This window comes from Drosophila kikkawai, chromosome 2R (genome assembly GCF_030179895.1).
Source record: "Drosophila kikkawai strain 14028-0561.14 chromosome 2R, DkikHiC1v2, whole genome shotgun sequence".
NCBI lineage: Eukaryota > Metazoa > Arthropoda > Insecta > Diptera > Drosophilidae > Drosophila > Drosophila kikkawai.
This window is the reverse complement of record NC_091729.1, coordinates 26,404,546-26,432,039: the sequence shown is the minus strand read 5'-3', so window position 1 is coordinate 26,432,039 and position 27,494 is coordinate 26,404,546. Positions and strand designations below refer to the sequence as shown.

The following is a 27,494-nucleotide window of genomic DNA, read 5'->3' as shown; positions in this document are numbered from 1 at the left end:
ATCGAGTTACTCTTGAGGAGCGAAATATAAAAATAAACTGAGGATAGAGGATGTGGGAAAATACTACGAAATAATAATATAAAGCTGGTATAACTTTGATATACATGCTGTTTTACATTTAATAAACATGAAAGCCTTTAAAAATTTGTAGAAAATAAATAAGACTTGAGAGAAAATCAATAACTGAATAAATTATGGTAAGAAATGTAGAACAACAATATTAAATATTTAAAAAAAAACTTTAAGAGCTTAAAAAATATTTTTAAAAATTCAGAACGATAGTAAAATGTAATGAATAATTGTAAATGTTTACCTAATTTATAAAATTCTTTTAAATAGGAAAAAAAAACTTGTTAGTGTAGCTGTACATTTTATAAAACTTTAAGTAAGAAAATAATCTTGAAATTTGAGGCGAAATATTTTATAATATTAATAAAATTAAATAAATAGCTTTTCTTTAATTATTTCTTATATTTTCTGCTTAAGTGTCTTTAAAAATATATATTTAAAACCAAGATATGTTACTTTATGTTTAACAAAATAATAAAACTAAAATGAAACCCTTTATCCTGTTTGTTTTTAGCCTCTGTTACATGTTTATTTTCATCTCACTACCTACCAAAAAGGCAGCTGTTTATTCAGAATTTCCGGGAATTAGACCTTAACACCTCTGTGACACAATTTAACCCAACTCCGTGACACTTTCGGGGGAACCGAAAAACGGAAGTGCAATGCGCGGGGCAAAGTACTTACTCAACGCGACTTGTCTCGACTTACTAATGCAGTTCACATCTCATTCACACTCTTTATTCTCCTCAGAGTGAGTCGGGTTTCTATATAGTGTATATATATCCCATATAAGTTGTGTCAGCTGTGCGGAGATCCAGCCACACTTAGACAAACATTGCACCAGAACCGAGCTAAATATATAGACAAGAGATAAAGAGGGTCCCTTTCTCTGTCACTCAGATGTGCGTAGGTGCACCTCCATTCCCCTATCCTCATCTCCATTTCCATCTCATCCCCAGGCTAATCTCTAAGTGGAAATCTGTTGAAAATATTAAAAAGCAATTTCAATTCCTTCGGCATACATGTGCATATAGTTTTGTAATTACCCCCAGAGCCTCCTTTCCACTCGAGTGTCCACTTGAGGTGAATTCCTCGCTCAGCGAGAGAGCTGTTTTTCTAATTTCTATTTTTTTCCTGTCTAAATATTTGTTGAGAATGTTTCTTACACAATTTGTAGAAACATCCACACACACACTGAGTAACATCCTCTAATTACTCTTCACGCACTTGAACTAGATTTTAACCCACATCTCCTACGAGAAACTGAAAGCCATGGTTCTTAGCCTGGCTTAAGTTTTGTCAGGTGCCAGGCTTGGGGTTAAGGTGAGAACAGGACCTTGTCTTGGAAACGGAATAGGTAAACGGAATAGGAAATGGGAAGGGAGTTTAGCACAGTTTAACACAGTTTAACATGAAGGGAAAGTGAAGAGTCTAAGGTTAAAATAATATACAAAATAAGAAACCTTTTCGAAAGGGTAAAAATTATTACAAGGATATTTATACGGAGGATAAAAAGTATAAATTTAGAATACTATTAAACAGAAATAATTAAAGAAAACATTTACCAAAAATATTCTTAGAAGTACTTCAAGAAAACCTTTTAAAAAGAATAAAACCAACACTAAACACCTCATTTAATTTTAGCTTATGTTCTAGCCCCTCCTTTGATCTCACTAATTTTATTTTTTCTTTACAAACAATATCCCAAAGAGTGTGTTTTGTCTGCATCCATCATTATTCCACTAGACTTTCTTACTTTTTTGTTTAAACAAATGCCTTTTTGGTGGCCACTTCAAACTGTTTCAATAATGTCCGTTTTGAGATCCACTTTAAATAGACAGACGTACGCTTCGAAATGCAAACAAAAAACTGAAAAAAAAAAGCCTGGCAACTATGGAAATTACTGTTAACAACTGCAACACAATAACAACAACCTGGCCAGCAGACACAACAGACTTGTGACGCGTCAATATTTGTACATGCATTGCATTTTCACGCCGCATAATTAGATATCGGAAAATGGGCAAAGAAGAAGCCTTTACACACAGCTGCCGCCCTTTATTTAATTTAAATTCCGGCCAGCAAATGCAATGCCAATGCATACACATTAATTAGATGCCAACCGCAGTTAACTGAAAAGCACCTTTGTCCATTTATGCTAATTCACACTTGGAGGGTTGGGTTGGCTTCCTTTTTCTTGGAAAAGAATAGAACGCTGACCAAAAAAATGCAGTGTTGACCCATTTGAAATTGACCATAATGTTAAGGAAGTTGGGGGGAGTTTGAAACAGGAAGTTCCCCTACCGAAATACTGACAATCTATTGACACTTTCAATAGTTTTTGGAGAATTTGCATTATTTTTTGGTTTAAGGTAATTAATTATCACTTCAATTCTTTGGATTGGGTATTTAAAAATAAATTTAAGTCTATATTTATAAGATATAATAAGTAATAACCTCTTTATTTAATAAATATTTCGATCGATATCAAAAAAGAATACTAAGAAAGTGAGTTCAACAAAGGGTTACATAGCTCTATCTGTGGTTTAGAAGTGTGGAAGTAAATAATTAAGATTTGTTTCTTTTTATTTCACACAAATATATTCAACAATTTGCGTTTAAAATATAAACATCCCGTTGATGGACTTTCAAAGTTCAGAAAAATATATTTTTGAATTGAAATCGAACAAAACGAAACCCTATAAACATAAAAAAAAGAAAGCATTTCACAATTTATGTATACCAAATCGTCTTTAACAGCGCCAATTCCCATAATTATTTTAGATAAATACATAAATTAATTAAGAAAAAATTAACTCACCTTTTAAGACGTACGAAATGCAATGTATTTCTGATGTAGTTGCAGTTCCTCTTGAAAAACTCTTTAAATTGTGTCAAAAGAAACCCTCTTTCAGGCTCAATTAATCCTTTCAATTATGATTGCTTGATTTGATTTGATTCGTGAGTGTGTATGAGTGCACTCGCTGCAATCGTCCTTTTGTGATTTGTAACGATGTGATTAATTTTAATTGAAAATTCCGCAAAATTTGCACGCTTGGCAAAGCGTGAAGAACTTTTGGGGATGGCTCAGCCCCCTCCTTCCTCTGACTTTTCCGTTTTCACTTTAAGAATTCAAAACGTGCACTTAGATCACACTTTCCGGGGCAGCAGCTTCTTTTTGGCTTTTTTAATAAAATCGAGGAATTTATAGAGCGCAGAGCGGGGGAGTTTTCCGAAAGGAAAAGTCGAAAAGTCACTGTCAGCGGTTATCAATCAAGGCAATTACACACGCACACTCAACGGAGAGTATAATCTTAAGCTGTATTTTTTACACTCTGTTTTTGTTTACTTTAGATTCTTATCAGCTTATTTCCTTGATATAGTTAGCACTTTTTATCTTAGTTTAAGCTTTTTTCTCCCGTTATTTTACGCGCACTTTTACGTACATTTGTGTCTCAGCGAAGAGCTCAACCGACCGGGTACAACCGCACGCCACGAGTTTTCATTTCCAACTGAAAATTTTTCCAACTGAGCCATAGCAAGCATATAGAGGACTGACTGAACAATCGTTCCAACTGAAACCAGTTGTGAAGTCAACTTCGTGTGGCTTCGGCATTGACTTCGTCTCTGTTCGGGTTTATAGCAAATATAAATTCAGGGAATATCGCATGCGAGAAATGCTCACACGACTGGGGGAAATCGGAAAATGGGAAATTCCAAGAGAGATGAAGAGAGAGAGATGAAGGTAAAAGGCGGCTGCTGGTGTGTAAGAATTTGTCTAGATTATTATTGGTTTGGAAATGTTTTTCTTGTAAAAACCTAATTAGAATTTTTAAATATTTGTTAAATAATTTTATAATTTTTTAATATATATTTCAGCTATTTTATTAATTTAAAGAATTTAATTTCTTCAAATATTTTACAATATTTTCTGAAGAGAAAACACTTTAAATAATTCATAAATTTTAAGACACACTTTTTTGCGTTGAGATATTTATGTTTTAATATGTTTCTTAAAAATATTGTAAATTAAACTAAAATAACCACCCCACATATGGTGCCATAAAATTCTCTTTTTATCGTTTAACCACTTTTTTATAGCAACTCTCTCTCTCTCTGCTTCTTTTTGTTTCTTGCTCTCTCGGCTTTCCATCAACAACAGCTGTTTTTTGTTTATTCCAATAAATTCCCTCGCATTTGTCTGATAAGCACGTGGATTTTTTTCTCTCTCTTGATATGAAAGAGAATTCATAAAGGCGGCCACAGGTAGCGGAGGAAAAAAAGTACGAAAGAGACAGGTAATGGGAAGTGATAACAGGGAATGTCAAGGTTTAAAGAGGATTTTTGTGGGTTACAATTATGTTTAAGATTAGGAAATAGATAAACAACAATTTAAGCTAAATTATATTATTTAAAACAATTTTTCGAATTAGTTTAAGTGAGGAAATTCTAGCCAATTTATCTGAGATATTTTTATGAAACGCAACTAAAATTATTATTTTTATTTAAACCCTTTTAAATTAAAATAATTATTTTGTTTAACCTATTTTCATTATATTTTTCTTTGAGAAATATTGTTTAATAAATTAGTCAATTATATACACATTTCTTGCATACTTTTCCACCTAATTTAACCAACTCAAGCCACTAATTACCTTGGCATCCAATTAGCTAAATAAATCCTCAGCCGCAAAACTAAACTTATTGCGTGAATTCCACGCCCCGTTGGCCAAAATGAAATGGCTCGCAGAAATGCTGAAATCAGGCACACAATCAATTAAAAATTGTTGTATAAAAACTCTCAAATTAAGAAGAAATAGGCGCCACATATACAAGCTTAGAATTTGTTAGATTTTTTTCTTGGGTAAAGATACTTCCAGCTTCCCTCGTCATATATACAAATATTTTTGCTAAATCAGCAAATGTGTCAACTCGAGAAGGGTGCAAAAAATATATACTATGAAACGTATACAAACTGCACGGGAATTCTGCTTGATGTAGAATGAAACGCATTAATTTGGCTCGTTATGATTATTGCCACGCCATGCCACGCCCTCCATACACGCGGCCCCCTTGGTGGAAGCTGGAGAAGATGATGCACTGTTAAAAATAGGGGTGTACCTTTGTGGGTAGAAAATGTGGGAATTTTATTAGAAAATGTAGGCATTTGTTTTGGGAAATGTATAAAATGTAGGTGATTTTTATAGAATACAGGGTATTATAATTTCATTCAGAAGCTAGTAACGCAGTGAAGGAGTCATTTCCATCCCTATAAACCATATATATTCTTGATCAGCATTAGCATTTATGTAAATAGTGTTTTCTATTCTATTTTTCATGCCTTTAAAAGTTTTTATACATTTTTAAAATAAACAGAAACAAGAAAGAAAGCTAACTTTGGCCAGCCAACAGGTAACAATTAAAATATATCATAACTAAGCCAAAAATGCATTAATTTCGATTCGGAAAGCAGTTTTGTGTTAGTTTTTATTAATTTAAAAAAGCTGCATACCAAATTTAAAATTTTAAGAAATCAAAATTTTTGGCCATTTTTGCTCATTTTAATGATGTAACCCCTTATCAAATTTCCCAAAAATGGCCAAAAAATCGATTTCTTCCGGACATGTCTAGAAAGATTCCCCTGTCGATGCTGATCAAGAATATATATGGTTTATGGGGTCGGAAATGATTCCTTGACTTAAAAAAATATTATTCTGTATTATAAAATCGGATTTTTTATATTAAAAAACTTCATGATTTTATTTAAATTTAAAAAACACATAACTCGGCCAAAAGAGCATTAATTTTAAATCGGAAAACTGTTCTGTGCAAGATTTTCTACAGTTAATAAATCTGCATACTTCATTTAAAAATTTTGAAAATTCAATTTTTTATCAAAATCAAAAATTTTAATGATGTAACCCCTTATAAAATTTTGCAAAAATGGCCAAAAAATCGATTTCTTCCTGACATGTCTAGAAAGATTCCCCTGTAGATGCTGATCAAGAATATATATACTTTATAGGGTCGGAAACGTCTCCTTTACTGCGTTGCAAACTTCTGACTGAAATTATAATACCCTGCAAGGGTATAAAAATATCACAGCTTAAAAATAGTTTCTAAAATATTTAATATATTTTTAATCTTCCTTAATATTTTTTCAAGCTCATCAAATTTTATTTTCCGTGTACTGCTTTCAAGTAGACCATATGGAAATGCCTTGAGTAATATGTTTGTCTGACTCTGCACAGACCAAACTCTGACCCCCATTCAGCCCCTCTTAGTCGTTGTGGAGCAGGGGGGTAGGGGGGGATTTGAGGGGGGAACCACCGCCAAAGGCGCACGTTAAGCGAATCGTGCACACGCCCCATGACGATGATTAATTACCTTTTTGGCTGCTCCGCTTGCTCGCTCGCTCGCTCGCCGTTCCCTTGCTGGATGTCTCGGATGTATCTTTGTATCTCGCAGCTTGTATCTTGTGCACATTTCACTTATGCACGCCTCACGCCTTGGTGGCCAGAGGGGCTCCTCCAGCTCCTCCTCCTCCTCCTGCTCCTTGAGCTTTTTGGGGGGTTCGTCGTTTGTCGCTGATGAAGTTGTATTATTTATCGCAAAAGTGATTTTTCGCACTTTCCGCGTGTCTTCGGTTGTCTGGTTACCTCTTGGAAAAGGAATGAAATGGAGAATATGGTGAGATGGAGAAGGTATAATAGGGTATAAGAAGGTTGATAATATAATTAAGGAAATATTAATTGTACTAAGAGGAAATACATCCATATTTTGAATAGTTTTTGAAATATTAATTAGGTTGTAATACCATACTTTTTTTCAAAATTAAATTTAAGGCTTAAAACCTCTTTAAAATATAGTTTTCAAAATTCTTTGGCTTCTTTCTTATTTCCCACCTCAAGTTATAAAATTTTACGAACCATTGCTCACCACAAATAAATTCCATAAATTTCAAAAACCAATGATCTTTGTAAGTTCCACATTTGACAACCATAACTTCAAGAAATAATTGATATTTCTAGGTATATAAGACCTCAAACTAACCAAACTCATAACTCTCAACGATTGCATTAGCTCCCATTCGATCTCCAAATTTAGAAGACACATGTGTTCCTGCAACTCCTTTCGAAACATATCAAGTTGCCCTACAAATCGATTGAGGGCGTAACTCCTAGAGCAATTTTTAGGGGTTGCGAGCTGGGTATTTTAACCGAAATTCGAAACCGCGCAAAGTCAATGAACCAAAACAAACGAAAACAAAAGGGGAGACAAAGAAAACAAATACAATAGAGGAAATCAACAACACAAAAAAAGGCAACAAAATGTACAGAAAATGCACAACAATTTGACATCTGTTTCAACGCCAGAAAAAGGAGTAAAAAGTGAGCGAGGACAAAAAGGATGTCACGTAGATTGACTTGTACGATGGCTCAAAACTTCAACTTGGCAGCCACTCGAAACTCCTCAGCGAAGGAATAAAATTCCTTGGAGTTCGTGTGACAAATGCCAAGGGTTAATGAGATCCCTGCTTGGGTTCGCTTTTGGAAATTTGGAGTTGTGTTAATTATCATCAGCGACGAGCGGGAGTTTAAACGCTTCATTAGACAAAAAGATACAAAGAGCTGGAAAAGAAAAGCAGAAAAGCGAGAGCCAGTCCAGGAGGGGTGAAAGCGATACCGATACCGAAACATATTTAGTGAAAAATATCAAATTACCAACAAAAAATAAAAACCGGGAGTCTTAACGGGAATGGATTTTTGTAGAGCAACAGAGGGGTCTGAAAAATATAAAAGGGGAATGATATTAGGCATTCAATTAGTCACTTTTAACATGGGTGAGAGATTGCTGCGACTTGCTGGAGATTAGAAGTTGGAAGATACTTTTCATAGATAGTTTTTAAACTGATTTGGTTCTTGGAAAATAAAGTAAATGCCAAGAGAGATTTATCACAATTTTTTTAGAGAATTATTTAGAGCAGTATTGATGTAAAATTTCGCATACAAGTCAGCAACATTCCTTTCCCTTCAACAATTCCCAGAAATCCTTCCCCTAATTAACTATATTGTTAAGATATTTATTCACAGTTCAAGTATTTCCTAAGAAACCCGTTCAAGATCATTAATATGCATTGTATTTTTGAAAAATGATTATTCAACATGCTCGAACTTTAATTGTCAAAAGTCCACTGTTGCCCTTAAAATGCAGCCACAAAATTATGCTAAATTATTCATTTATATTAATTAACTCAAAAAGCTAAAGGCGAAACTTCAAGAAGAGCGGTTCCAAGTTTCAGTTTTTGGCATGTGAAATGATTGATCGATCGATCTGGCAAAGAAACCTCCCAGTGAATCATTCGAAAGCAGAGAGAAGTGACTCATTTCCGAATAACAAACATTATCGAAAATGGGAATCGGCATCGTAAAACTGCAATTGACAGAGAGGAATATTCCGGGTTAAAGGTCATGCTGGATCTTCTTCCCGTTTTACGACTCTCAAAACAAAAAACTTAAAGGCAAAACACCGCCTAGAGTAGCGCCCCCCATAAACCATAAAAGTGCATAATCTATGACCACTTGACTCGCATTAAACAAAGGCACAACATTTATACATATATTTTATGTATAAACATTTCCTACTTTATTGAAATATTTTTTTTTTTTGGGGAGCTGAGAGATCTCGCTGGGCGGCAGAATTAAAACCGCCGATAAGAAATACAATCCCCAAATTAAAACTGAAACCGAAACCGAAGCTCAGCTCACATCATAGTTTTTCATGAATTTCATGTACGGCTTCCGTCACACGACTAACTTAAATCATACAAAACGGAGAGTACAACAAAGAAAAGTTTTTTCGTTCCGCCAAAAAAAATATAGGAAGCTATCAAAAAACATAAAAAAGTAGAGGGAGTTACTACATTGTCAAAATCACGTGCGTGCCCCGTCACTGGGCAACTCTTTTTTGGGGTCTTGTAAATTTATTTCGTCATATATACAGCCGGAGTTCTTGTTATGCAGCTTTTCATGGCATTTTCCCTATGTTTTTCCTTTTGAAATTACAACTTTGTCATTAAATTTGGACAAAGAACGTAGCCACTGTTGGTAATAAAAGGCTAATCAAATGTTTGCGGAAATATAAATGTAAATATTAGCTACTGAGGGTAGTAGAAACATTAAAGAAACCATAAATTCATAAAGATTTATCTTAAAAAAATAAAAGAGAACTTATGCAAGGCATAACAAATATTTATAAATATATTTACCTTCTAAATATTATACTTTCAAGATTTTCCCTATAGAGTATTGTAATTTCTGTTTCATTTTAAATTCAATTATCACCTCTTGTTGAATTTTTTCCTTAACAACGCTTGGTGACACATGAAATTGTAGCATACAATTCACGCTAGTTAAGTTTTTTTCCAAAAAAAAAATATATATATAAAAAGAATAAACAACTTCCGTCAATCGAAATAATTTCAGGGTGCAACTCCTGATTAAAGGATGTCTATTAAATATTCATGTAAATGTCAATTTAAAGCCACTATCTTCCCCTCTGCGATGGGTTATGGAACGGTTGAGTGGCGACTTTTTTGTTGTCCCGGCTTCGGTCTGCATTATTATTGATATTGAGCCCATGAATCCCCAATGAAAGGCTGCCCTTGCCCTCGTGCTTTCCTTTTTGAACTGTGCCGACGCTCAGGAAAGGGTGGGTGGAAAACAGGGGGGGTTTTTGGGTGATTTTTGGGTGTATTTTTGGGGGGGTTTTGGGAGACGTATAAATAACAATAGACTTATTGCAAACAATACATGAAATGCATTCGAATAGGGCTTTGATATAAGGCTTTGTTTGGTTTTTTTATGAGTTCTGTCTCGATGAACTTTAATCAAAGTTTGGGAGGCTTTAACTTTGTAATAATAACAAAACTTGTATATAGAAAAATAAAGAAATATAAAGTATAACCTGGTAAATTATTATATCAATAAATTTCCAAAAAATTTCCCTAAGAAAAAGATAAAAAGAATATAATTTCAAAGTCATACCACTTGAGTGTTACCTTTTCCATTTGAACACACCTCTGGCTATCGATAAAAAATTAATAAAATTAAATCACAACCCTTGAAGGAGCAACTTTAAACAATTGTAGAAAACTTGGCCACACTGTCTGTCACAAGGAAAAAAACTTAAACCGAATGTCAATTCACTTTTTCTCTTGCCAAAAAAAAAAAAAATAGTGCAGTTTATTAGTTCAAAAAGATCTTACAGGAGGATTGCTTTCCAAGCTCTGTTTTTTCTGTGTAAAAAATTTAGAAAATAAAGCAAGGAAAATGTCCTCTCTTGACCCATTTAACGATGATTTCCGTTTCCCCATGGACTCACCACTGGCAGAACCCATGGAGGCCAAGGAGGACCTTCGAGCCAACGCCTTCGAGGAGTTTGTTGAAAAGCCAAGCGAATTTTCAAGCTCGACAGAGGATAATATCATAGGATTTGACGACTTCTTTGACACACTGGATCTGCCGCCGGTATTGAAACTCACTGAGGGTCCGCCCGAGAGCACCAAAGCCCAGGAGCAGGTGAAGCACATACAGCATCCGCCGGCAGAGATGAATGTCAACCAGCATGAGTTGGGGAAGATTCAGCAGGAGACGAAGGCCCACTTGAAGGAGGCCAATCCGCCGCAACCCATGGGCATGAACCTGCTGGGTTGTCCCTTTGTCCTGAAGCTCTACCTGGCCGCCAGCAGCGACGCCATACCCATGCTCAACTGGTCGCCAAGTGGCCGCCAGCTGGTGGTGGACTATCAGGCTCTGCAGGATCATCTAACTGCCGGCAGTCAGATTTTCCGCTGCCGAAGCGTTAAGCAATTTACGGAAAAGCTGACCACCGAAGGCTTCGCGAGGGTCGATAAGGAGGAGACAGATCCAGCTGAGAAGAGTGACCCATCAGATGACATGGAGACCATGCTCCTCTACTACACGCAACCCGAGTTCGTCAGGGGCAAGCTAGACGCTTTGAAGACCTTTATGGAAGACAGTCTCCTGATGGAAAAGTATTACCCAATGGGTGCCCAGAATGGCCAATCAGCTGAGGATGCTGAGGACGAAAAGGAGCTAGAGTTCCTTGTGCCGCTACACATGCCCTCGAAGAGCCACCTCGAGCGGATGCAACAGCGCGGCGACAAGTGCTGCTCCATCATCTCCGTTCGCTCGTCCATCCAGGCGGAACGCACCCGATTTCGCACTCTGCTGGATCACTTGGCCACCACCCAGGTGCTCCAGGCCAGCGCCCATCTCTGCAAGAATCCAGCAATGAAGAAAAGCCGTCCCTGGGACTGTCCCACCTTCACCAGTTCCTCGATCAAGTTTGTGCGGCCCCACGACTCTGTCATCACCCTGGATGCCAACAAGCCGCCGCCGGAATATGCTGGCTACTATGGCCAGGTGTCTCCCTCGATGGTCAACCAGTTCTTCGGGGACTTTATGCCGCGTTATGGCAACAAGACCACCGGCTACAAGGATATTGTCCTGGAGACCACCCACAAGGCCAGCAATTTCCAGCAGAACCTTCCCATTGGCCTGGCCTATTCCGATGGCGAGGACAATGATCCTGACGATTTTCCGCCACCCGCCTCCCCCGCTGGCCAGGACTCTGACATGGACTCTATGCCCTCCACATCGGCAGCGGCGGCTTTAAGATCTTCGGCGGGCCGCAAAAAGGGAGAAGACTCGCTGGACGACCAGGAGCTGGAGGAGGCCATGCAGGAGCTGTGTGGCGGATCATCGGCGCTCAAGGAGAATGCCTCCTCAAGCAGCCGTGGAAAGGCCAAGGGCCCACAGCAGCCCAAGGCTGGGTCCCGTGGACGTCGCGCCAAAAGCTTCGAGTCCAGTTCCAGCGAAAGCGAGGCTGAAGTCAGTCGGAAGGCAAAGAAAGCCAAGAGGGAAACTGTCAAGGATGCAAGAAAGACATTGAATACTAAACAAGAGGAAGCCATCGACAATGATGAAAAGGTTCTGGCCAAAAACCGAGGGCAATCCAAGGCCAAGACTCCAAAAGCCACATCCCGAAAGCGGCTTACCAGTCCCAACAAAAGGGAGGCAGGTTCCCCTAAAAAGAGAGCAAAGAAAGGTGCCCAGGAATCTAGGAAAGCCAAGAAGGAACTGGAGCAACTGCAGCAATTGGAGGAAGTGGTGAAGGTAGAATTGCTGGCGAAGAAGAAACCCGGGCATAACAAGAAGGAACTAAGTGAAGCTGCTGAGAAAACTAGTGAAATCGAGGAGGCTCCACAGGACGAGGTGGACAAGCTCGAAGGGGAAGAGTATCTAGATGAAGAAATCTTAGAAGAAAACGAACAGCCAGAAGACGAGGACCTTGTAGAAGAGCTTCCAGAAGATGACGAGCCAGCCGATGATGAGCCACCAGAAGAAGATGAGCAACCCGAAGAGAATCTAAATACCGTAGAGACTCAGGAAGCCGAAATGGGCGAGGACATTGAAGAAGACTTGGACACCGAAGAGGACTTGGAAGACGAGGAAGACGGGGAAGACGAGGAAGACGAGGAAGATGAGGAAGACGGGGAAGATGAGGAAGAAGAGGATGCTGAGGACAACGAAGAGGACGATGATGATGACGATTACAGCGTTCAGTACCGGCCTTCAGCACCGGAAGCAGAAAAGCCACGACGCTATCATCTGCGCAACTCCAAAGGAAAGTCAAACTAAAATCAAGGCTTAATATTTTTTTTTAATAATTTGAACTACGTCTAAACCTAAAGAAAGACGGAGAGGAAGTTCCAAGGGTTTCCCTCAATTAAATATTAATTTTAATACAATTTCAAGGTGCTTTTATTTAAAAGAAAGAACTAGATTAACCAATTCTTATAACAGCTTTCACAGTCTCACCAACACCTCTTGACCCCGCGGCCACTCCACCTCGTTTGCATGTTTTATTTATTCAACTTCAACTTCAAAAGCCATTCCTTTGTACATTTACCATCTTGGGCATATCTAAACCCGGCCATTATAATAACTTTTGTTTGGGTTTCTCTGGCCCGATGCCATTGGCATTGGACATATGGGCAATTAAATCGCTTATCGCCCTTTGATCTCTCACGCCCTCGGCCTGGCCCATTACCGAGGCCAATCAAAAGTGTAATATCATCGGGAAATATCTTACCAATAAAGCCAGGCACCCACACGGGCTAAAAAGAGCACCAGACGGGGGCACAATCAGTCGGATGTTTACAAGTTTTATGAGCCACCAAATAACAAGATGAACAACAGGCAACCGAAAACGAAACCAGAACCAGACACCGAAACTTAAACGATGCTTGACTCTGGGCTTGGGTTTCGGGGATTCGATTTGCAATTTTTTTTGTTTAAATATAACTCAGCGTGAGTCGAGACACGATTTTTATCGTCTTTAATTTGCTTTTTATTTGATATCATATTTCAAGGCGAACCTCGCCAAAAAGAGATTTCTTTTTCGCTTTTTTTAAGGGTAAGAACTTTAAGTCAAGACGTCATAATGTCATAAAAATGTCACATACTTTTAATAACTTTATGACAGCTACAAAATCATAAACAAAATGCCCTGACAGCCACACACACAACGAGGAGAAGGGGAAGTGGATTCTGCGGCTGGGATCTCTTTTGGGAGTCATCATAATGAGATGTGTCATGTTTTGCCTTCCGAGAAATGTTTCTTTTTGGCCTTTCTGGCTTCTGCCGCGATTGAACATCGTCTAGAGTTGTCTGGGGCAGAACTAAATCCTGTCTGCGCCCCCCCAGAGTCTCAATTATAAACATGACAGCCTGATTATTAAATTTGATGTTTAAATGATGATGAGAAATGTCTATGGATGTCAGAGGATTATAGATCTTTTTAGAAAAGAATAAAGTATAATATTCCTCAAGATCTATTAGTTATCGCCTCTTAAATACAAAACCAAACCCACCTCTACTCAGTCCCAACTTTAGTTTCAACGCATAAATTGGCTTTGCCAGAGAATAAAATTATGGTATATAAAGTCGGGACTTTGGTTGCATTATAATGAGGATTTCTGCTGTATTTTTTTTTTCTCTCCCGCAAACCCTCAGCTTTGCTGAGTTATTAAATGCCAAGTTATTTGTCGTTTAGCTGGAAATTCATGCAGGTCGGCGGCAGTACTTTAACTTGTTCGTTTCGTTTCGTATCTTTTTCTTTTCCTTTTGTTTCGGGACTTTGAGACTGCTTTATGGATGTGAGTAGGAAATCTTTACGAGTTTCTGGTGGTGAGACAAATTTATTGGCAAGGCATAAATGTATCTGGCGTTTTACTTTTTCCCGTTTGGCATTAATATCGTAAGTCGTAAAGATTTTTAATGATGCTTATAGCCGTTTGCTGGAAACTATTTACATATGCAACGGGATGGTTTATGGAGCCCAAAGAGTAGACATATCTTTCTATGGGAAAATGCTGCTAGGGAATAAGGTGTTGACTGGAAAATATATATAATTTTAAGGGTTTTTATTAACCAAAGTTTATGGTTCCTTCACTAATTTATCTTAGATCAAAAGATACATATTTAACGAATTTATTTTGATTAAAGTTCAAGTCCAAAGTCTAAGCTTAACTCCGATTGAAACTCAACTCGCCATTTTCCCCAGCGACTAAATAATTTGTTGTACACATTTGTTAAAAACTTTACGCTTATCTTTTTTATGCCGTTTCCCACAAAAAGCCAACTTTATAAATAAGCCAATACAGAAGAGTCCCTCTCTGGGTGTGGGTAAAACTTGCTCCTGTGAGTTTGGCGTGTCCTTGGGCTTTCTTTCAGGTAGAGCAGAGTTATTTTGTGATTGCACAAATGCAAAATGCATAACAATCACAATTGCACCAAAAATATTTCGCCAGCAAATTGGGATTTATATGCACGAGAATGCAGAGAGAGAGATATGGCCTCGTTCCACGGCAAAAACTTTCCTTGAAGGAGCTAAAAGTGGCTCTGCTTTACCTTCAAGTGTTGTAACCCAGTTTCGAATTGCTTTTTTATTTGCCAATCCAGGACTGCAGTTAAGGATGTGGTTATGGATATGCAGATGCTCCCCCGGGGGGAATTCCAAGTAGTTTATGCAACATTTGGCTAAAATCTAACCAAAAAGTTGCCGCAAACTTTTGATCGATGGTGGAATTGCTTGGCAATTAGGTAAATACACTTGGGGAAACCCTTTAAAATATGTAAAGGGAAAGGAAATATTTTTACAAATTTATTTAACTCCGAAACAACAGAAAAGAAGAGGAAAGAAGATTAATATGCAAAGGCATTTGTAGTTCAATGTAAATAATATTTAACTTAGTTTTTATAAATATTTTCAGCTAATAATCCTCCTCGGGATAGGGCATACAATGACAGGCCCCAGGAGTATTCGACCTCAGCCAGCGCAGATACTGATTGACTCTGGTATAAACACCCGGGGACTTGGGCCTGGCACAACCTGCTCCCCAGGACACTATGCCCGCCAATTGATATTGTCCTGGCTGCTCGTCAAAGGTGGTTTGCAGCGGACCACCGCTATCGCCACCACAGGCATCCTTGCCACCCTCCGAGATATAGCCAGCACACATCATGTTATCCGTGATTTGTCCTGGCCTGTAGGTAGTTTGATTCCGACACACCGATTGGGGTATAACCACCACTTGGACTTCCTTAAATTAAATTATATAAAATAATACAAATATATATAAATCAAGGTGTCTTAAGCCCACCCTCAAAGTATCGCTGGCCGAGCCTCCTTCCTTCTGAGCTCCCCAGCCCGTGACCACGGCCAGTTCATGATCAAAACTGTGACCCTGAATGGGCAGGCAAATGGGTCTTATGCGGCGATTCTCCATATCCACCGGTCGCTCCAGCCTCAAAACAGCTATATCATTGTCAAAACTTTGAGGATTATAGAGCTCGTGAACCTTAACTTTGGTCACGTATCTCTGGATAACCACAACATCCTCATTGGGATGCGTGCGATTGTGTTCCAGGAAACGCAGAGTGAGGAGTTCCGGAAGCACACCCTCCACACAATGACCAGCTGTCAGGACATAGAGATCGTTGATCAGGGATCCTGAGCAATAGAATCTATCGTGTATGAGAATCACCGCCATCCAGGGATATTGGTGGACTCTGGTCTCCTCACCGCCCACGATTTTGTTCAAATTATTAATAAAGCCACAGCGACAGCTCACACAATATCTGTCCTGGGGGAAATTGGGCACTGGTGAATACGTTGGTGAAGTAATGGGAGTTGTTGTTGAAGTTGTATTTGAACTTATTAAAGAAGATGTTGTAGAAGTTGTTGTAGAAGTTGTTGAACTTAAGCTAGTTGTTGTGGATTTTCTTGTAGTAACTTCAGTTGTTGGTGTTGTGGTGCCCGGTGGTGGTAAAAATATCGAACTTATCCACTCAAAAAAATTTCCCTGCAAGGGTCGAACTCGCTTGGTGGGCGTTGTTGAACCAAAAACACACAGAAAGCCACAGAAAACAGCGATCAACAGCTGGAGCTTCTTCATCTTCCTGGCAATTTCTACAACTAAACTTGAAACTCAAACTGATCATCCGTTTTAAAGCAGAATCCACAAAAAAAAATCCACTCTGCCTGCTAATCACGTTTTATTCTATCAACAAACCAGCCGGCTGGCTGGGCAACTTTTCATTTTGGCAACACCACACACATTTTCCAGGCTGTCGCACAAATGAATTCATGAAATGTTTGCCCCAGCAAAGTGTAAATGCCTGCCAGGTTAACTAACTAATTCTGGGCAAACGGGCGGGTATACATATTTGCTGAGGGGTTTTCACAGAAGATTGCACTTTTTATGAAAGCCAAATTAAATCGGGGGCCTTAATGGGGTTCAAGATTTGAATTAAATTTAATCTTAAGTGGGATTTAAGTGAAGGCAACTTGGTAAATTAAGGTAGAAGAACTTAGCTATTTATTGTTATATTTTATAAAATCCCTTTCGCTCTTTCCCACTTTCCCATCGATTTTCCTTAATCACCACACAATTCCCCTAATTGACCATTGTTAATACAAGTTTCCACATCAACTTTTCCAACTATTTATCCAATATTATGCAAATCAGACGCCCAATAAGGCTCCAATCAAGAGTTGACACTCCGCCACAAAGCTGGCAAGTTTTCCCCCCAAGTTTTCCCCACCGATTTTCTGATTTTCCCCTCTGCGTGTATATGTGTGTGTTTCGTAAGCTGGCACAATAATCTGTAATAGGCTTAGGCATGAAATATTGACGCTTAGTGACCGCTTAGTGGATGCCAAATGACTAAGTAACGTCATCTTGGTGGAAAAACTCCCAAACCCTCAGGACTCCCAACTCCTCCAACTGTAATTAGAAGAGCTCTGAAAATTAGTGAAAGCATTTTCATAACAGTTTTCCCCCGGTAAGTGTGTGTGTGTGTGTGTGTACATTTATTTGTGGAAAACTAAGCCGCTTATGAGACTGAGACTGTGAGCAAAGCTTTGCGACTTTGACTAATTGAATTTGGTCTATATATTGGGGTATATCCATTGAAGCGTGGCTTTAACCCCAGCACACGACTATAATTTGGATGGTTACACCCACATATGGCCAGGGGTACTGAGAGAAATTGGGAAATGTATTACTTATGAAGGAGCTATGACTTCAAATATTTTTGTAGAATTAAAAGAGTGAGTAAAAATTGTAGGAAACATATTATTTTAAATTGTTTGCATGGCAAAATAATATTTAAAATATTATTTTAATGTTTATGTAACAATTTGAAGCTTTAAAAAAAGTTTAAACAATTTATTTCTCCCCCTGTTCTCTTCATGCTCCAACGCCTAAATGGTAACATTTTACCCCAGTCACATTTTATAGACTAGAGAACTTGGGAGTGTATTTTCCGGCTGGGGGGTTACTGCTACTGCCAGCACCTCCAGTAAATTGTCCAATTATAAAACTGCGTAGGCCAGGTAGCAGTGGCCAGTTGAAAAACCAGACCAGAAGACCAGAAGCCAACTGTTTCGGAGGGGAGAAACTGGAGACGACGCATCATCCACATGTTTCTGTCACTTTTGATAGTCGCTCTCCTCTCGCTTAATTGATATTTATGGAAATGGTTTTCTGCCCGGAAAGTGGAGCGCATGTGGGGAGATTTACAAGCCACAACATTGAACTTCATTCCTCTGCTCCGCTTCTCATTAGAGAGTGGGAGACACAGACAGACACTCCCGAGAGTTACGAGCTGAAACTAGAGCTGAAACTGGAAAAACAATACTGCAGCAGAAGTAATCCACTGACCCACAACTGCAGCCAAGAAAGGCAGCTGGAGAGCCAAAGGCAGTGGCTTTTGTCCAGCTGAAATATATGGCTTAATTGTGGCCGAGTAATAAACATGTCCCGGAGTGGGTAAAAAGTTTTTCGGCTTGCCCAGAAGTTTCCAGGCAAAAGAAAACCAATTAAAATGGCCAAGAGAGGCAAAAGTCAGAAATTAGAGGCAGAATCTTGGCTGACTTGAGTTTGAAGTGGTTAGAAAAGGGCATAAGGTACCTGTAATTAGTTTTAAAAAACCCTTAAAAACAAGACTAAGAATTTCGTTTGATTTAATTAATATTCAAAGAGAGTAAATATTATTATTAAAAATTCTAAAAAAATATTTAAAGCTTTCCAGCTTCTCTGAGCCAAGTAATTACCCAATTCATAGCTCCCTTTCACATTTTTTTGACTTCAAAAATGTTGTATATTTATCTCCCAATGAGAACCGAATGTTTCGCATTGCGTAGGCTGGCCCAATGTGTGAACATGATTTAAAGGCAAATAAATAAAGTTTATATTTATGCACACACACAATATATCTGGACACTACTTAGTTGTCGAACATGAGCTCTTTGGCCGCTATCGCGACAGCATCGGGCTTTAAAATCCGCAGCTTACAAAACAGCAGGCAAATGCAGCCAAAACACACATTCCTCCACCGACACGGCTACAACGATGTCGGCTTTTAATTAAAAGCAACATTTTCACAGGCCGCAGAACAAGCTTATTAACAGTTAACCCAAGCCACTAAAAATATGTACATACAAAATAAACGAGAAGGAAAAAGGAAAAACAACAACTGTCAATTGATAAACAAGTCAACTGTCACTTAGGCCCAACATTGATAGCGACTCTGCGTTTATCAGGCAAAGTGTCCAAGTCCGAGTTCGAGTTCGAGTCCGAGTCCGAGTCCGTGTCCTGCCCCGAGGACCGGATCCCAGCTCCAGCTCCAACCTCAACTCCTTCTGGTAAAAAACTCCACTTGTTGCCGACTGGCGGCCGAGATGGCGATAAGCAGCGACACATGTCACAAGATTTTTCAGACTCAGTCTCCGCCTCTTCTCTTTCGTTTTTTTCTTATTTTTTATTTTAATCAAAAGTGGAAATTAAACGCGGCTAATGAAGATTTTAATTGCGTGCAACAAGCGTCGCTGCAGTTGCATGTGGGCTTTGTATATCTATGAAGGAAATATGTACATATGTGCAGCCCATAAACTTGCAACTTGGGATTTACATGATCAGCATTTGTTGGCAACACGCAATCCCCAAACGCACCAGAGAAAGAGAGACCCATCAGCCTTGGCTAAGCTGATTATGACAGTTTTACAAGGGGAGAGTGGGCTTAAAACAAGGAAAAATTATGGAAAGGTAGGGGGAAATAAGGGGGGAATTTATGGACCAAGGCAGAGAGAGAGAGCTGGTATTAGCATGTCATCTTTTTTGGTCTTTGACTTTGACTATTGAGTCGAAAACAGAAGTTTTGATGGTCTCTATTAAAGATTTTCCCTTTAGAAAGGTATATTTATTTATTAGAAATTATGGAGAGTCTTGGTTGAATTTTTAAATATTTTAAAATAATAAAAGAAAGGCTTATAAAATAGAAATTGACAAGGCACTAACTAAAAATATATTTTATAAAAGGAAACCCTTTAAAAGCTTAAATTTAAATCAAAAATCAACTAAAATCTCCCTTTAAACATTCTAATTTTTACGAAGGTAACCTTTTCTTCCCTTAACCCTATACTCCCTTATTCTCTACACCCTAAACCCATGATATCAACCAGTTAAAGAGCAATTGATTGCTCAGACAACAGACATATCAAAATCCTTTTGTCAGTCACCGAATTTACATAGAGCACACCCAACTTCCTGGCTCTCCGTTTCCTTTGCACCTCAAAGCCACCGGGGGAAAAGCGAAAAGAAAATGTGAAAAATGTCACGCTTCATTTGCTTTAACCGTTCAAACGGACACCTGGCCCAAAAGGTAAACGAGAGACCAGAGATGATGGCAGGGACAGAGAAAAACACGGCACACAAATTCCATGAGAGACGTGGACACAAATCGAATCAGACAGATCGATTAGGCATACAAATGTGCAATTAGAAGTGGAAAGTCCACTCGGGAGATATGGGGATATATATGGTCTATATATGTATAGCAACCCTTTGCCCAATTAGGCGTTGCAAATGGTTAGAATCGGAACTGAAAGCGGATATAGACAGCAAACGAGCCATGTAACAGAGACGAAAGCCGCTCTATATACATATATCCCCCGTTTTCAGCTTCAATTAATTGAATTAAATTTTGTGAGTAATTTCCTTCTTTTTTTTTAATTTACGCGCCATTCGGTTAACCGAATACGTCTGACGCTGGCCACAAATTTCAATAATTACCGACAGTTTTTAATTATCCCTCCGACGGGGGCGGAGCAGTTCACTGACCAGCAAATAGTTTGGAACAGCATTTAATTATTATTTATGATTGTTTAGCGCAGTTTCCAGCTGAAATTGATTTATGCGGTTTTATCGTGTGTGTCCGGTCAAGTTTATTAATTTGTTAAAGCCAGCAGCGATTTGACACAAAAGCCCACCGAAACACCCACTTTTTCAGGGCATTATATGGGGGCCTTTCAGTCATGTCGCCTGCCCATTACAATTACATATTAATTAATAACAATTTTCTTGCATTTTACCAGAGACAGCGGGAAGAGATGTGTGACGAGGCGTGTAAAGCTATAATTAACAAATATTCGATGCTGCAATTATTGTTTATTTATTTTTGGGTGTCAAGAGTTGAGAGTGTAGAGTAGAATACGAAGAGTTGTATTTATTGCGGTTTTAGAGGAATTTTTAAAGGAATTTTTAGTTATTTTTAAAGGAATTTTAACTGTGAAATTGAAGAGCTAAAGGCTGATTCTAATTAGCCCAAAAATTTCCTTAGGCATAATTTTAGCTAGTAAAATATTTATAAAACAAGAAAGAAAGCTAACTTTGGCCAGCCAAAGTTTGTATACCCTTGCAGGTAACAATTAAAATATATCATAACTAAGCCAAAAATGCATTAATTTCGATTCGGAAAGCAGTTTTGTGTTAGTTTTTATTAATTTAAAAAAACTGCATACCAAATTTAAAATTTTAAGAAATCAACATTTCTGGCCATTTTTGCTAATTTTAATGATGTAACCCTTATCAAATTTCTCAAAAATGGCCAAAAAATCGATTTCTTCCGGACATGTCTAGAAAGATTCGCATTTTGATGCTGATCATGAATATATATGGTTTATGGGGTCGGAAATGATTCCTTGACTTAGAAAAATATTATTTTGTATTATGAAATCGGATTTTTTATCTTAAAAATCTTCTTGATTTTTTTAAAATTAAAAATATCATAGCTCGGCCAAAAGAGCATTAATTTTAAATCGGAAAACTGTTCTGTGCAAGATTTTCTACAGTTAATAAATCTGCATACTTCATTTAAAAATTTTGAAAATTAAATTTTTTATCAAAATCAAAAATTTTAATGATGTAACCCCTTATAAAATTTTGCAAAGATGGCCAAAAAATCGATTTCTTCCTGACATATCTAGAAAGATTCCCCTGTTGATGCTGATCAAGAATATATATACTTTATAGGGTCGGAAACGTCTCCTTCAAGGGTAGAAATATATTCAAAGCCATAATTAAATTGATTTCATTATAACCAAGTCCCAGAAGTATTTTTAAACAAATATTTATAAATTACATACCCTTAAAAATTACCTAAAATACCCATTATTTATACCCCAAACCTGTTATGCTAATAAATTCTCCCCAAGGCAACAACTCCCATGTGATTTAAATACAGTCTCCTCTTAATTTGGGTTAATTTAAAAGAAAAAGCCAACATTTCCTGCTTTCGCCATTGAATTTTCCTCTTTTTCCCCCTGAAACCCGGGATCGATCTTAACCCACTGACGACGACGACGACGACAATGCAAACAGAGCGCGACAGCAGAGCAAACTCAATGAGCAACGCCTGCGTGAAAAATGCAAATCAATTCAATTAAAAAAGAACAAGAGCAACCACTAAGGCAGCAACAATTGCCAGGACGCATAGCATGGCCGCCGGGCAAAACATACGATACGATCCTCTATGCCACAAAAACCCCAAGAAAAGCCGAGGAAAAGAAAAGAAAACGAAACGAAACACGCTCCATAAAGATCCGCAAGACAACAAACAGCAACAACACATGCCACAAAAGTGTTGCAGTTACAAGAATTTTAATCAAGCGTTTAACACTAAACGCGCCACAAGTCGCAGGCAGGCAAAAGTCGGAGGCGAAGGCGAAGGCGACGGCAACCGAAGGCTGCGGCTGCGCAGACGCATAAACAATTTTCAAATTGTTGTTGTTCCTTTTTTGTTGTTGTTGCTGTTGTTTTTATTGTTGTTGCTGGTTGGTGTTGTGTCTGCCTTGCAGCCTTTATTGGCATTGTGCTGCTGCCGCCGCCGCCTGTTGTTGCTGTTGTGCATAAATTAACTTGCCGCTTGTCTAGGCCCGGCAGCCAACATCAACTTTAAACTACAAACAGACACCGAAAGAAAGGTATATTTGGGAGTCATTTTGAAAGAACTGTAAGATTTTTTAATAAAAAATTATAAATATTAATTTAAGAAATATTTTAAAGCTGAAATTACCAAGAAATTAGAAAGAAATTACAAACAGAAACCTAAAGAAAGGTATATTTTAGGAGTAAGTTTTAGAGAACTGTAAGTTTTGTTTAAAAAATAAATATATAATATTAAAAATATATACAAATATATAAAAATTAATTAGTTTTTAAAAGATGAAATAAAATATTGATTAATATAGATTTAAGTTACCTTAAAATGCGTATATTTAAGGTCTTTTTGGAAACATTTAATGGTCAAAAGGCGAATGACTGTCGTATATAATATTTCGATTCGCCATAAAATCTTAATAAATAAATTCTTAAATATTAAAAAAAAAACATTATAAAAGAATTACACAATTATTTTAAATTTTTAAATTGTCAAATTTTAATTTCCAGAGTTAGTTTAATTTATAAATTATATGCAAATGTTTCTTTTCCATTAAAAAAGAACACAGCAAAGCTCTCGAAATCAACCTCTTTTAACTTAGTTAAAATTAATTTTTAATTTAAAAAATCCAATTTCTTGTACTTCTATATTTTCTCCTCTAAATTCTTCCCAGTGTAACAGTTTTCAGCTTGACTTTGGCTTTCCTTCGCCTTGTTTCCTCCTCTTTTCCTTTCGTTTTGGACAAATTTAAATTTGCATGACAGACGCACATTGATCATATTGGCGGGTTAAAGGCAGACGGAGGCTGTGGCACAAGGAGGGGGTTAAGAAACATGCCACAAAGAGCCCCAACTGTGCCAAAAGGAGTCGCTCATTTTCATTTCAGTTTCATTCAATTCAATGCGGTTTCTTTTCGCTGCCTTCCTTTTTTTTCAATTAACCAAACATGCGGAGCACTCAAAATGTCATTTGGTTTTCTCAAATGTTTTCTGGTTTGTGTTCTTGTTTTTATTCTTTTTTTTAGCTGTGTGTCTGGGTAACAGACAGACAGAAATTTAGGCCAACAGCATGCGTGAAACTCCCATAAAAAATCATTCAATAAATCACAACAAATTAACATAAATCTTGTTCTGTCGTCGTCGTCGGCGCTTTTCAGCAATGGGGCGGGAACGGGCCACTCGAGGAGTTGCCCCCTCGAGCTACTACTCCCTCGGAAAGCTACTCTCCTCCTGATGTTGATGATGATGTCGATCGTAAATCGTGAAAATTTTGACAAATGCCCAAAAGCTTCCACGCACTCAAAATGGGCAATAAAAAATTAAAAAGTAAATATATTGAAGCGAAAAAAAACTTTATTGCATCTTTAACAGCGGCAGAAACATAACATTCATTTGAGAGATGGAAGTGAATATCCTATGGAATTGGGGATGCTCTTAAAATTCAATATAAGGGGTATTATCTATGGAAAACTTGTTGAAGCTTTTAAAAACTTGGTTTACTTAATGTTAGGGTCTTGTAAGAAATTTTTTTAAAAATCTTTAAAATCCAAATCAAGTTTAAAAAATACCCATAACATATTCTACATAAAAAATAGCTACAGCTTTTTATAAAGAGTATTGAAAATACCTTTTTCTTTATTTAGAAACAAATCTAAACCAAACAGATGCACAAATTCTTCGAGTCTTGCCGCTCGGCACACACGTGCACTCCCTCCGTCGTCTAGATGACACAAATGGCACACAAAATGTATCTTTTAGAACGCAAAATGAGCTCCATAAAGGCAGAGACAAGGACAGAGGGGAGTCTGGGGGGAGATGTATCCCAAAGGGAGCACAAACCGCGCACATGTCTGCAAAGTGTTAATGTGAATTTATGATGCATTACGCGCCATCGTCAAGAGTCGAGAGTCGAGAGCCTCTTGTATTCAAACTCCTTCTCCCAACTCCTAATACCTAACTCTTCTCTACGAATAGATGTACCGAAAATTTTTCTGTTAGCGTAATGAAAAACATATCTGGGAAAGTTTTTACGATATTATTTCGTTGGCTTTCTGTTTTTTTCTTTGTTTTTTATTCTGGTAGTTTTTATGATGAAAATTTTTAAGTGAAGTTTTATTATTGTAATAAAGGCAAAAGAGTACTGAGAGGGAAGATCAAAGCCTTTGGTTTTGTGTTGATAGAAGGCTAATTAAGAATGGGAGTAGGGGATTTTTTATGAAAGTTTTGAAGAAACTAAAAGGTTCTTTATATTAAAAAATATTATAAAAACTCTTTTAACGTTTTGTCATATATTTAAGGTACCTAAAGTCCTTAAACAAATTTAATTTGTTGACTAACAAACCCAGAAATGTATTTCTGATGTATTTTTATTTATTTTAAAATATTTTTCTCACCCAAAAATACACTCCACTCTTTTCTGTTACTTAATTACCTCACTTAATCCCGAATTCCTCCCACAGCTGACACTTTAATGAAGCCGCCTGCCTTGACTAATTGAAACCAGAAAATATTTAACCCCAAAATACTCACACCTGAAGGCCTCTAATAAACCTTCAATTAAGACAAATAACCGAAAAATACACCACACTCCCCTCCAAAAATAAATGGAGGCGTCTGAGTGCGTGCAACGCCCATAAAACTGCATTAACAGAGGGAGGGAGGGAGGGTGGCAGGGCAGGAGGTCCATCCCCGCCGAAAGACAATTTGCTCCAGTTCACAATTGTGGGCGGTTTGGGGGGCGAGGCATCTGTATACAAAAGGCGGACGGCCGTTGACAGCTGCGCCTGGTGGCCACAAACTATACGAGAGAATCGTATAATTTATGCAGTTCCACAAGTTCCTCGAGTTTAGACAACCATTTCACTCTCGGAATCGAAGCAATGAGCATGACAAATTTTTCGTTTGCCGCTTTTGAAGTTCCCCCTGTTCCTGGCAAGGAGTACACCTACAGAGTGGCGAGTGGTTCCCGTTCCCAGATGGATCTGCAGTCTATGGCTTCACCCATCCCAGCGGCGGCAGCTCGTAAATAAAATCGTAAATTGCCATTTTGTTTTATTGTCGTCCAGTCGTCGTCGTTGGCTCCGACAGTTTTTATTTTTATTGAGCTCGTTTTGTTGTTGTTGTTGGCCTGGAGGAGCTTTTGGGTGCCGGCCTTGTAGGATGCAAAAGTTATCGTGGTTGCCACGACATGTCGTTAATGAGCCATAAAGGTGTGCAGAGGGAAACCCCCCCGGTACTTGAGATGAGGTGGGAAATGGAAATTGGTTGGAGTTGGGGTTGGGAGAAGTGTTTCTCGATTTCCACCTCTCTTTTGTCCCTTGGGGGATTTATGATCGAAGAAGTTCTTTATTTTGATCGGGCTATTGGGACATGATTTATGGCTAGGGGAAGAGCCTGGGTATATATATATATGATGAGCACTGTTTGATGTTTACTCAAGGAATCTAATAGTTTTATAAACCTTTAAGGTTAGTCTTTAGATTACCCTGAATCCCCACTCATCTGCTGATGTGTTAATGCAAATTCTAGTTATTCCAGTTGAGATCTATGATATATGAAGTCCCTGGCTGGCGATGCTTTATAAAGAATTACAAATTGCACGCACAGACAGCTTGGCAGGAAGGGATACAAGAGCCAGGGGAAGTGCTTCACTTTAATGATTAATGTAAGTCGCGTACCAGAGAGTCAGGGGAAGAGGAGAAGAAGGAGCACTAGCAGAGATGATGACGATGGCACTGTGACGGAGCTTTTCTTTCCAGGAATCGGGCACAATGGCCATTGGCAATGTCATTGCCTGGCTGAGGGACTGACTGCCTGCCTGACAGACTGACTGACAGTAAATAATCTATCAATAATTGAGAAGGCCTCTTTGCCTGGCACCGGACTGGTCTCATCGGTCCTCGCAGGCGAGACGCGTGCTATTGGTGGCAGAGTCCTCTATGGACCACACTTGGCGACGTTAAAGGATTTCGCCCCGCTGATTATTCTCTTTATGGAGCCAATGCCGTTGATAGGTTGCCCCCGAGGCATGCCGCAGCGCACCCCTGTCGCCTGTCCTCGTAGATCCTCCTTTTGACTCCACTCCCAACGCATCGCTTTCATGGCTGACTGAGTTTGCGCTCGATTCGATTATTTATGTCATTTGCTTTGACATTTATCATTCCACGATTTCACGATTTTTTTGTATTTCTTTCTTTTTTTTTGTGCTTATAATTACACAGCAGAAAAAGGTTGGTAATTAGATAGGAAACTGTACAAATTTATTATTTATTTGGTTTAAATATTGAAAAAATCATAGCCTATTCTTTACTATTTGATATTGTAGATATTTCCTATAGATATTCTAGGCTAGTTCTAGTTTTCCTTCATTCCACATTTTCTTTTCTAGCTTAGAAATTTTTTAAAAATTACTAAATTAATCTCCTATTTATATACAACATTTCATCTCATAGAAAGCTTATTTTTCTCTCAGTGCCCTCACAGATTTGCCTTTTTTTCTGGTCCTATTGTCAAGGCCAGAAGATGATGACGACGCTGTCCGATAGGCACTCACTCC

The 27,494-nt window shown here is 38.2% G+C and overlaps 3 protein-coding genes across 3 annotated transcripts in view; 1 reads left to right on the top strand and 2 right to left on the bottom strand.

The window, feature by feature from the left end:
• Positions 1–3,582, bottom strand: part of Fili (Fish-lips) — an 82,263-nt gene extending 78,681 nt beyond the window's left edge. Inside the window, exon 1 of the mRNA XM_017163433.2 lies at positions 2,891–3,582. The gene's annotated coding sequence lies outside the window, so the exon portion shown is untranslated. The remainder of the gene's footprint in view (positions 1–2,890) is intronic.
• Positions 3,583–10,295: 6,713 nt separating this feature from the next.
• comr (cookie monster) lies at positions 10,296–12,904 on the top strand. The gene has a single exon (XM_017163284.3). It carries the CDS (start codon positions 10,401–10,403, stop codon positions 12,792–12,794), a length of 2,394 nt encoding a protein of 797 aa, XP_017018773.1. The 5' UTR covers positions 10,296–10,400; the 3' UTR covers positions 12,795–12,904.
• Positions 12,905–15,430: 2,526 nt separating this feature from the next.
• On the bottom strand, positions 15,431–16,615 carry LOC108072276 (trypsin-1). The gene is made up of 2 exons (XM_017163342.1): positions 15,821–16,615; positions 15,431–15,760 (listed from the first exon to the last, which is right to left on the bottom strand). The coding sequence occupies exons 1-2, from the start codon at positions 16,613–16,615 to the stop codon at positions 15,431–15,433; spliced, it is 1,125 nt and encodes a 374-aa protein (XP_017018831.1).
• Between the last annotated feature and the right edge of the window lie 10,879 nt (positions 16,616–27,494).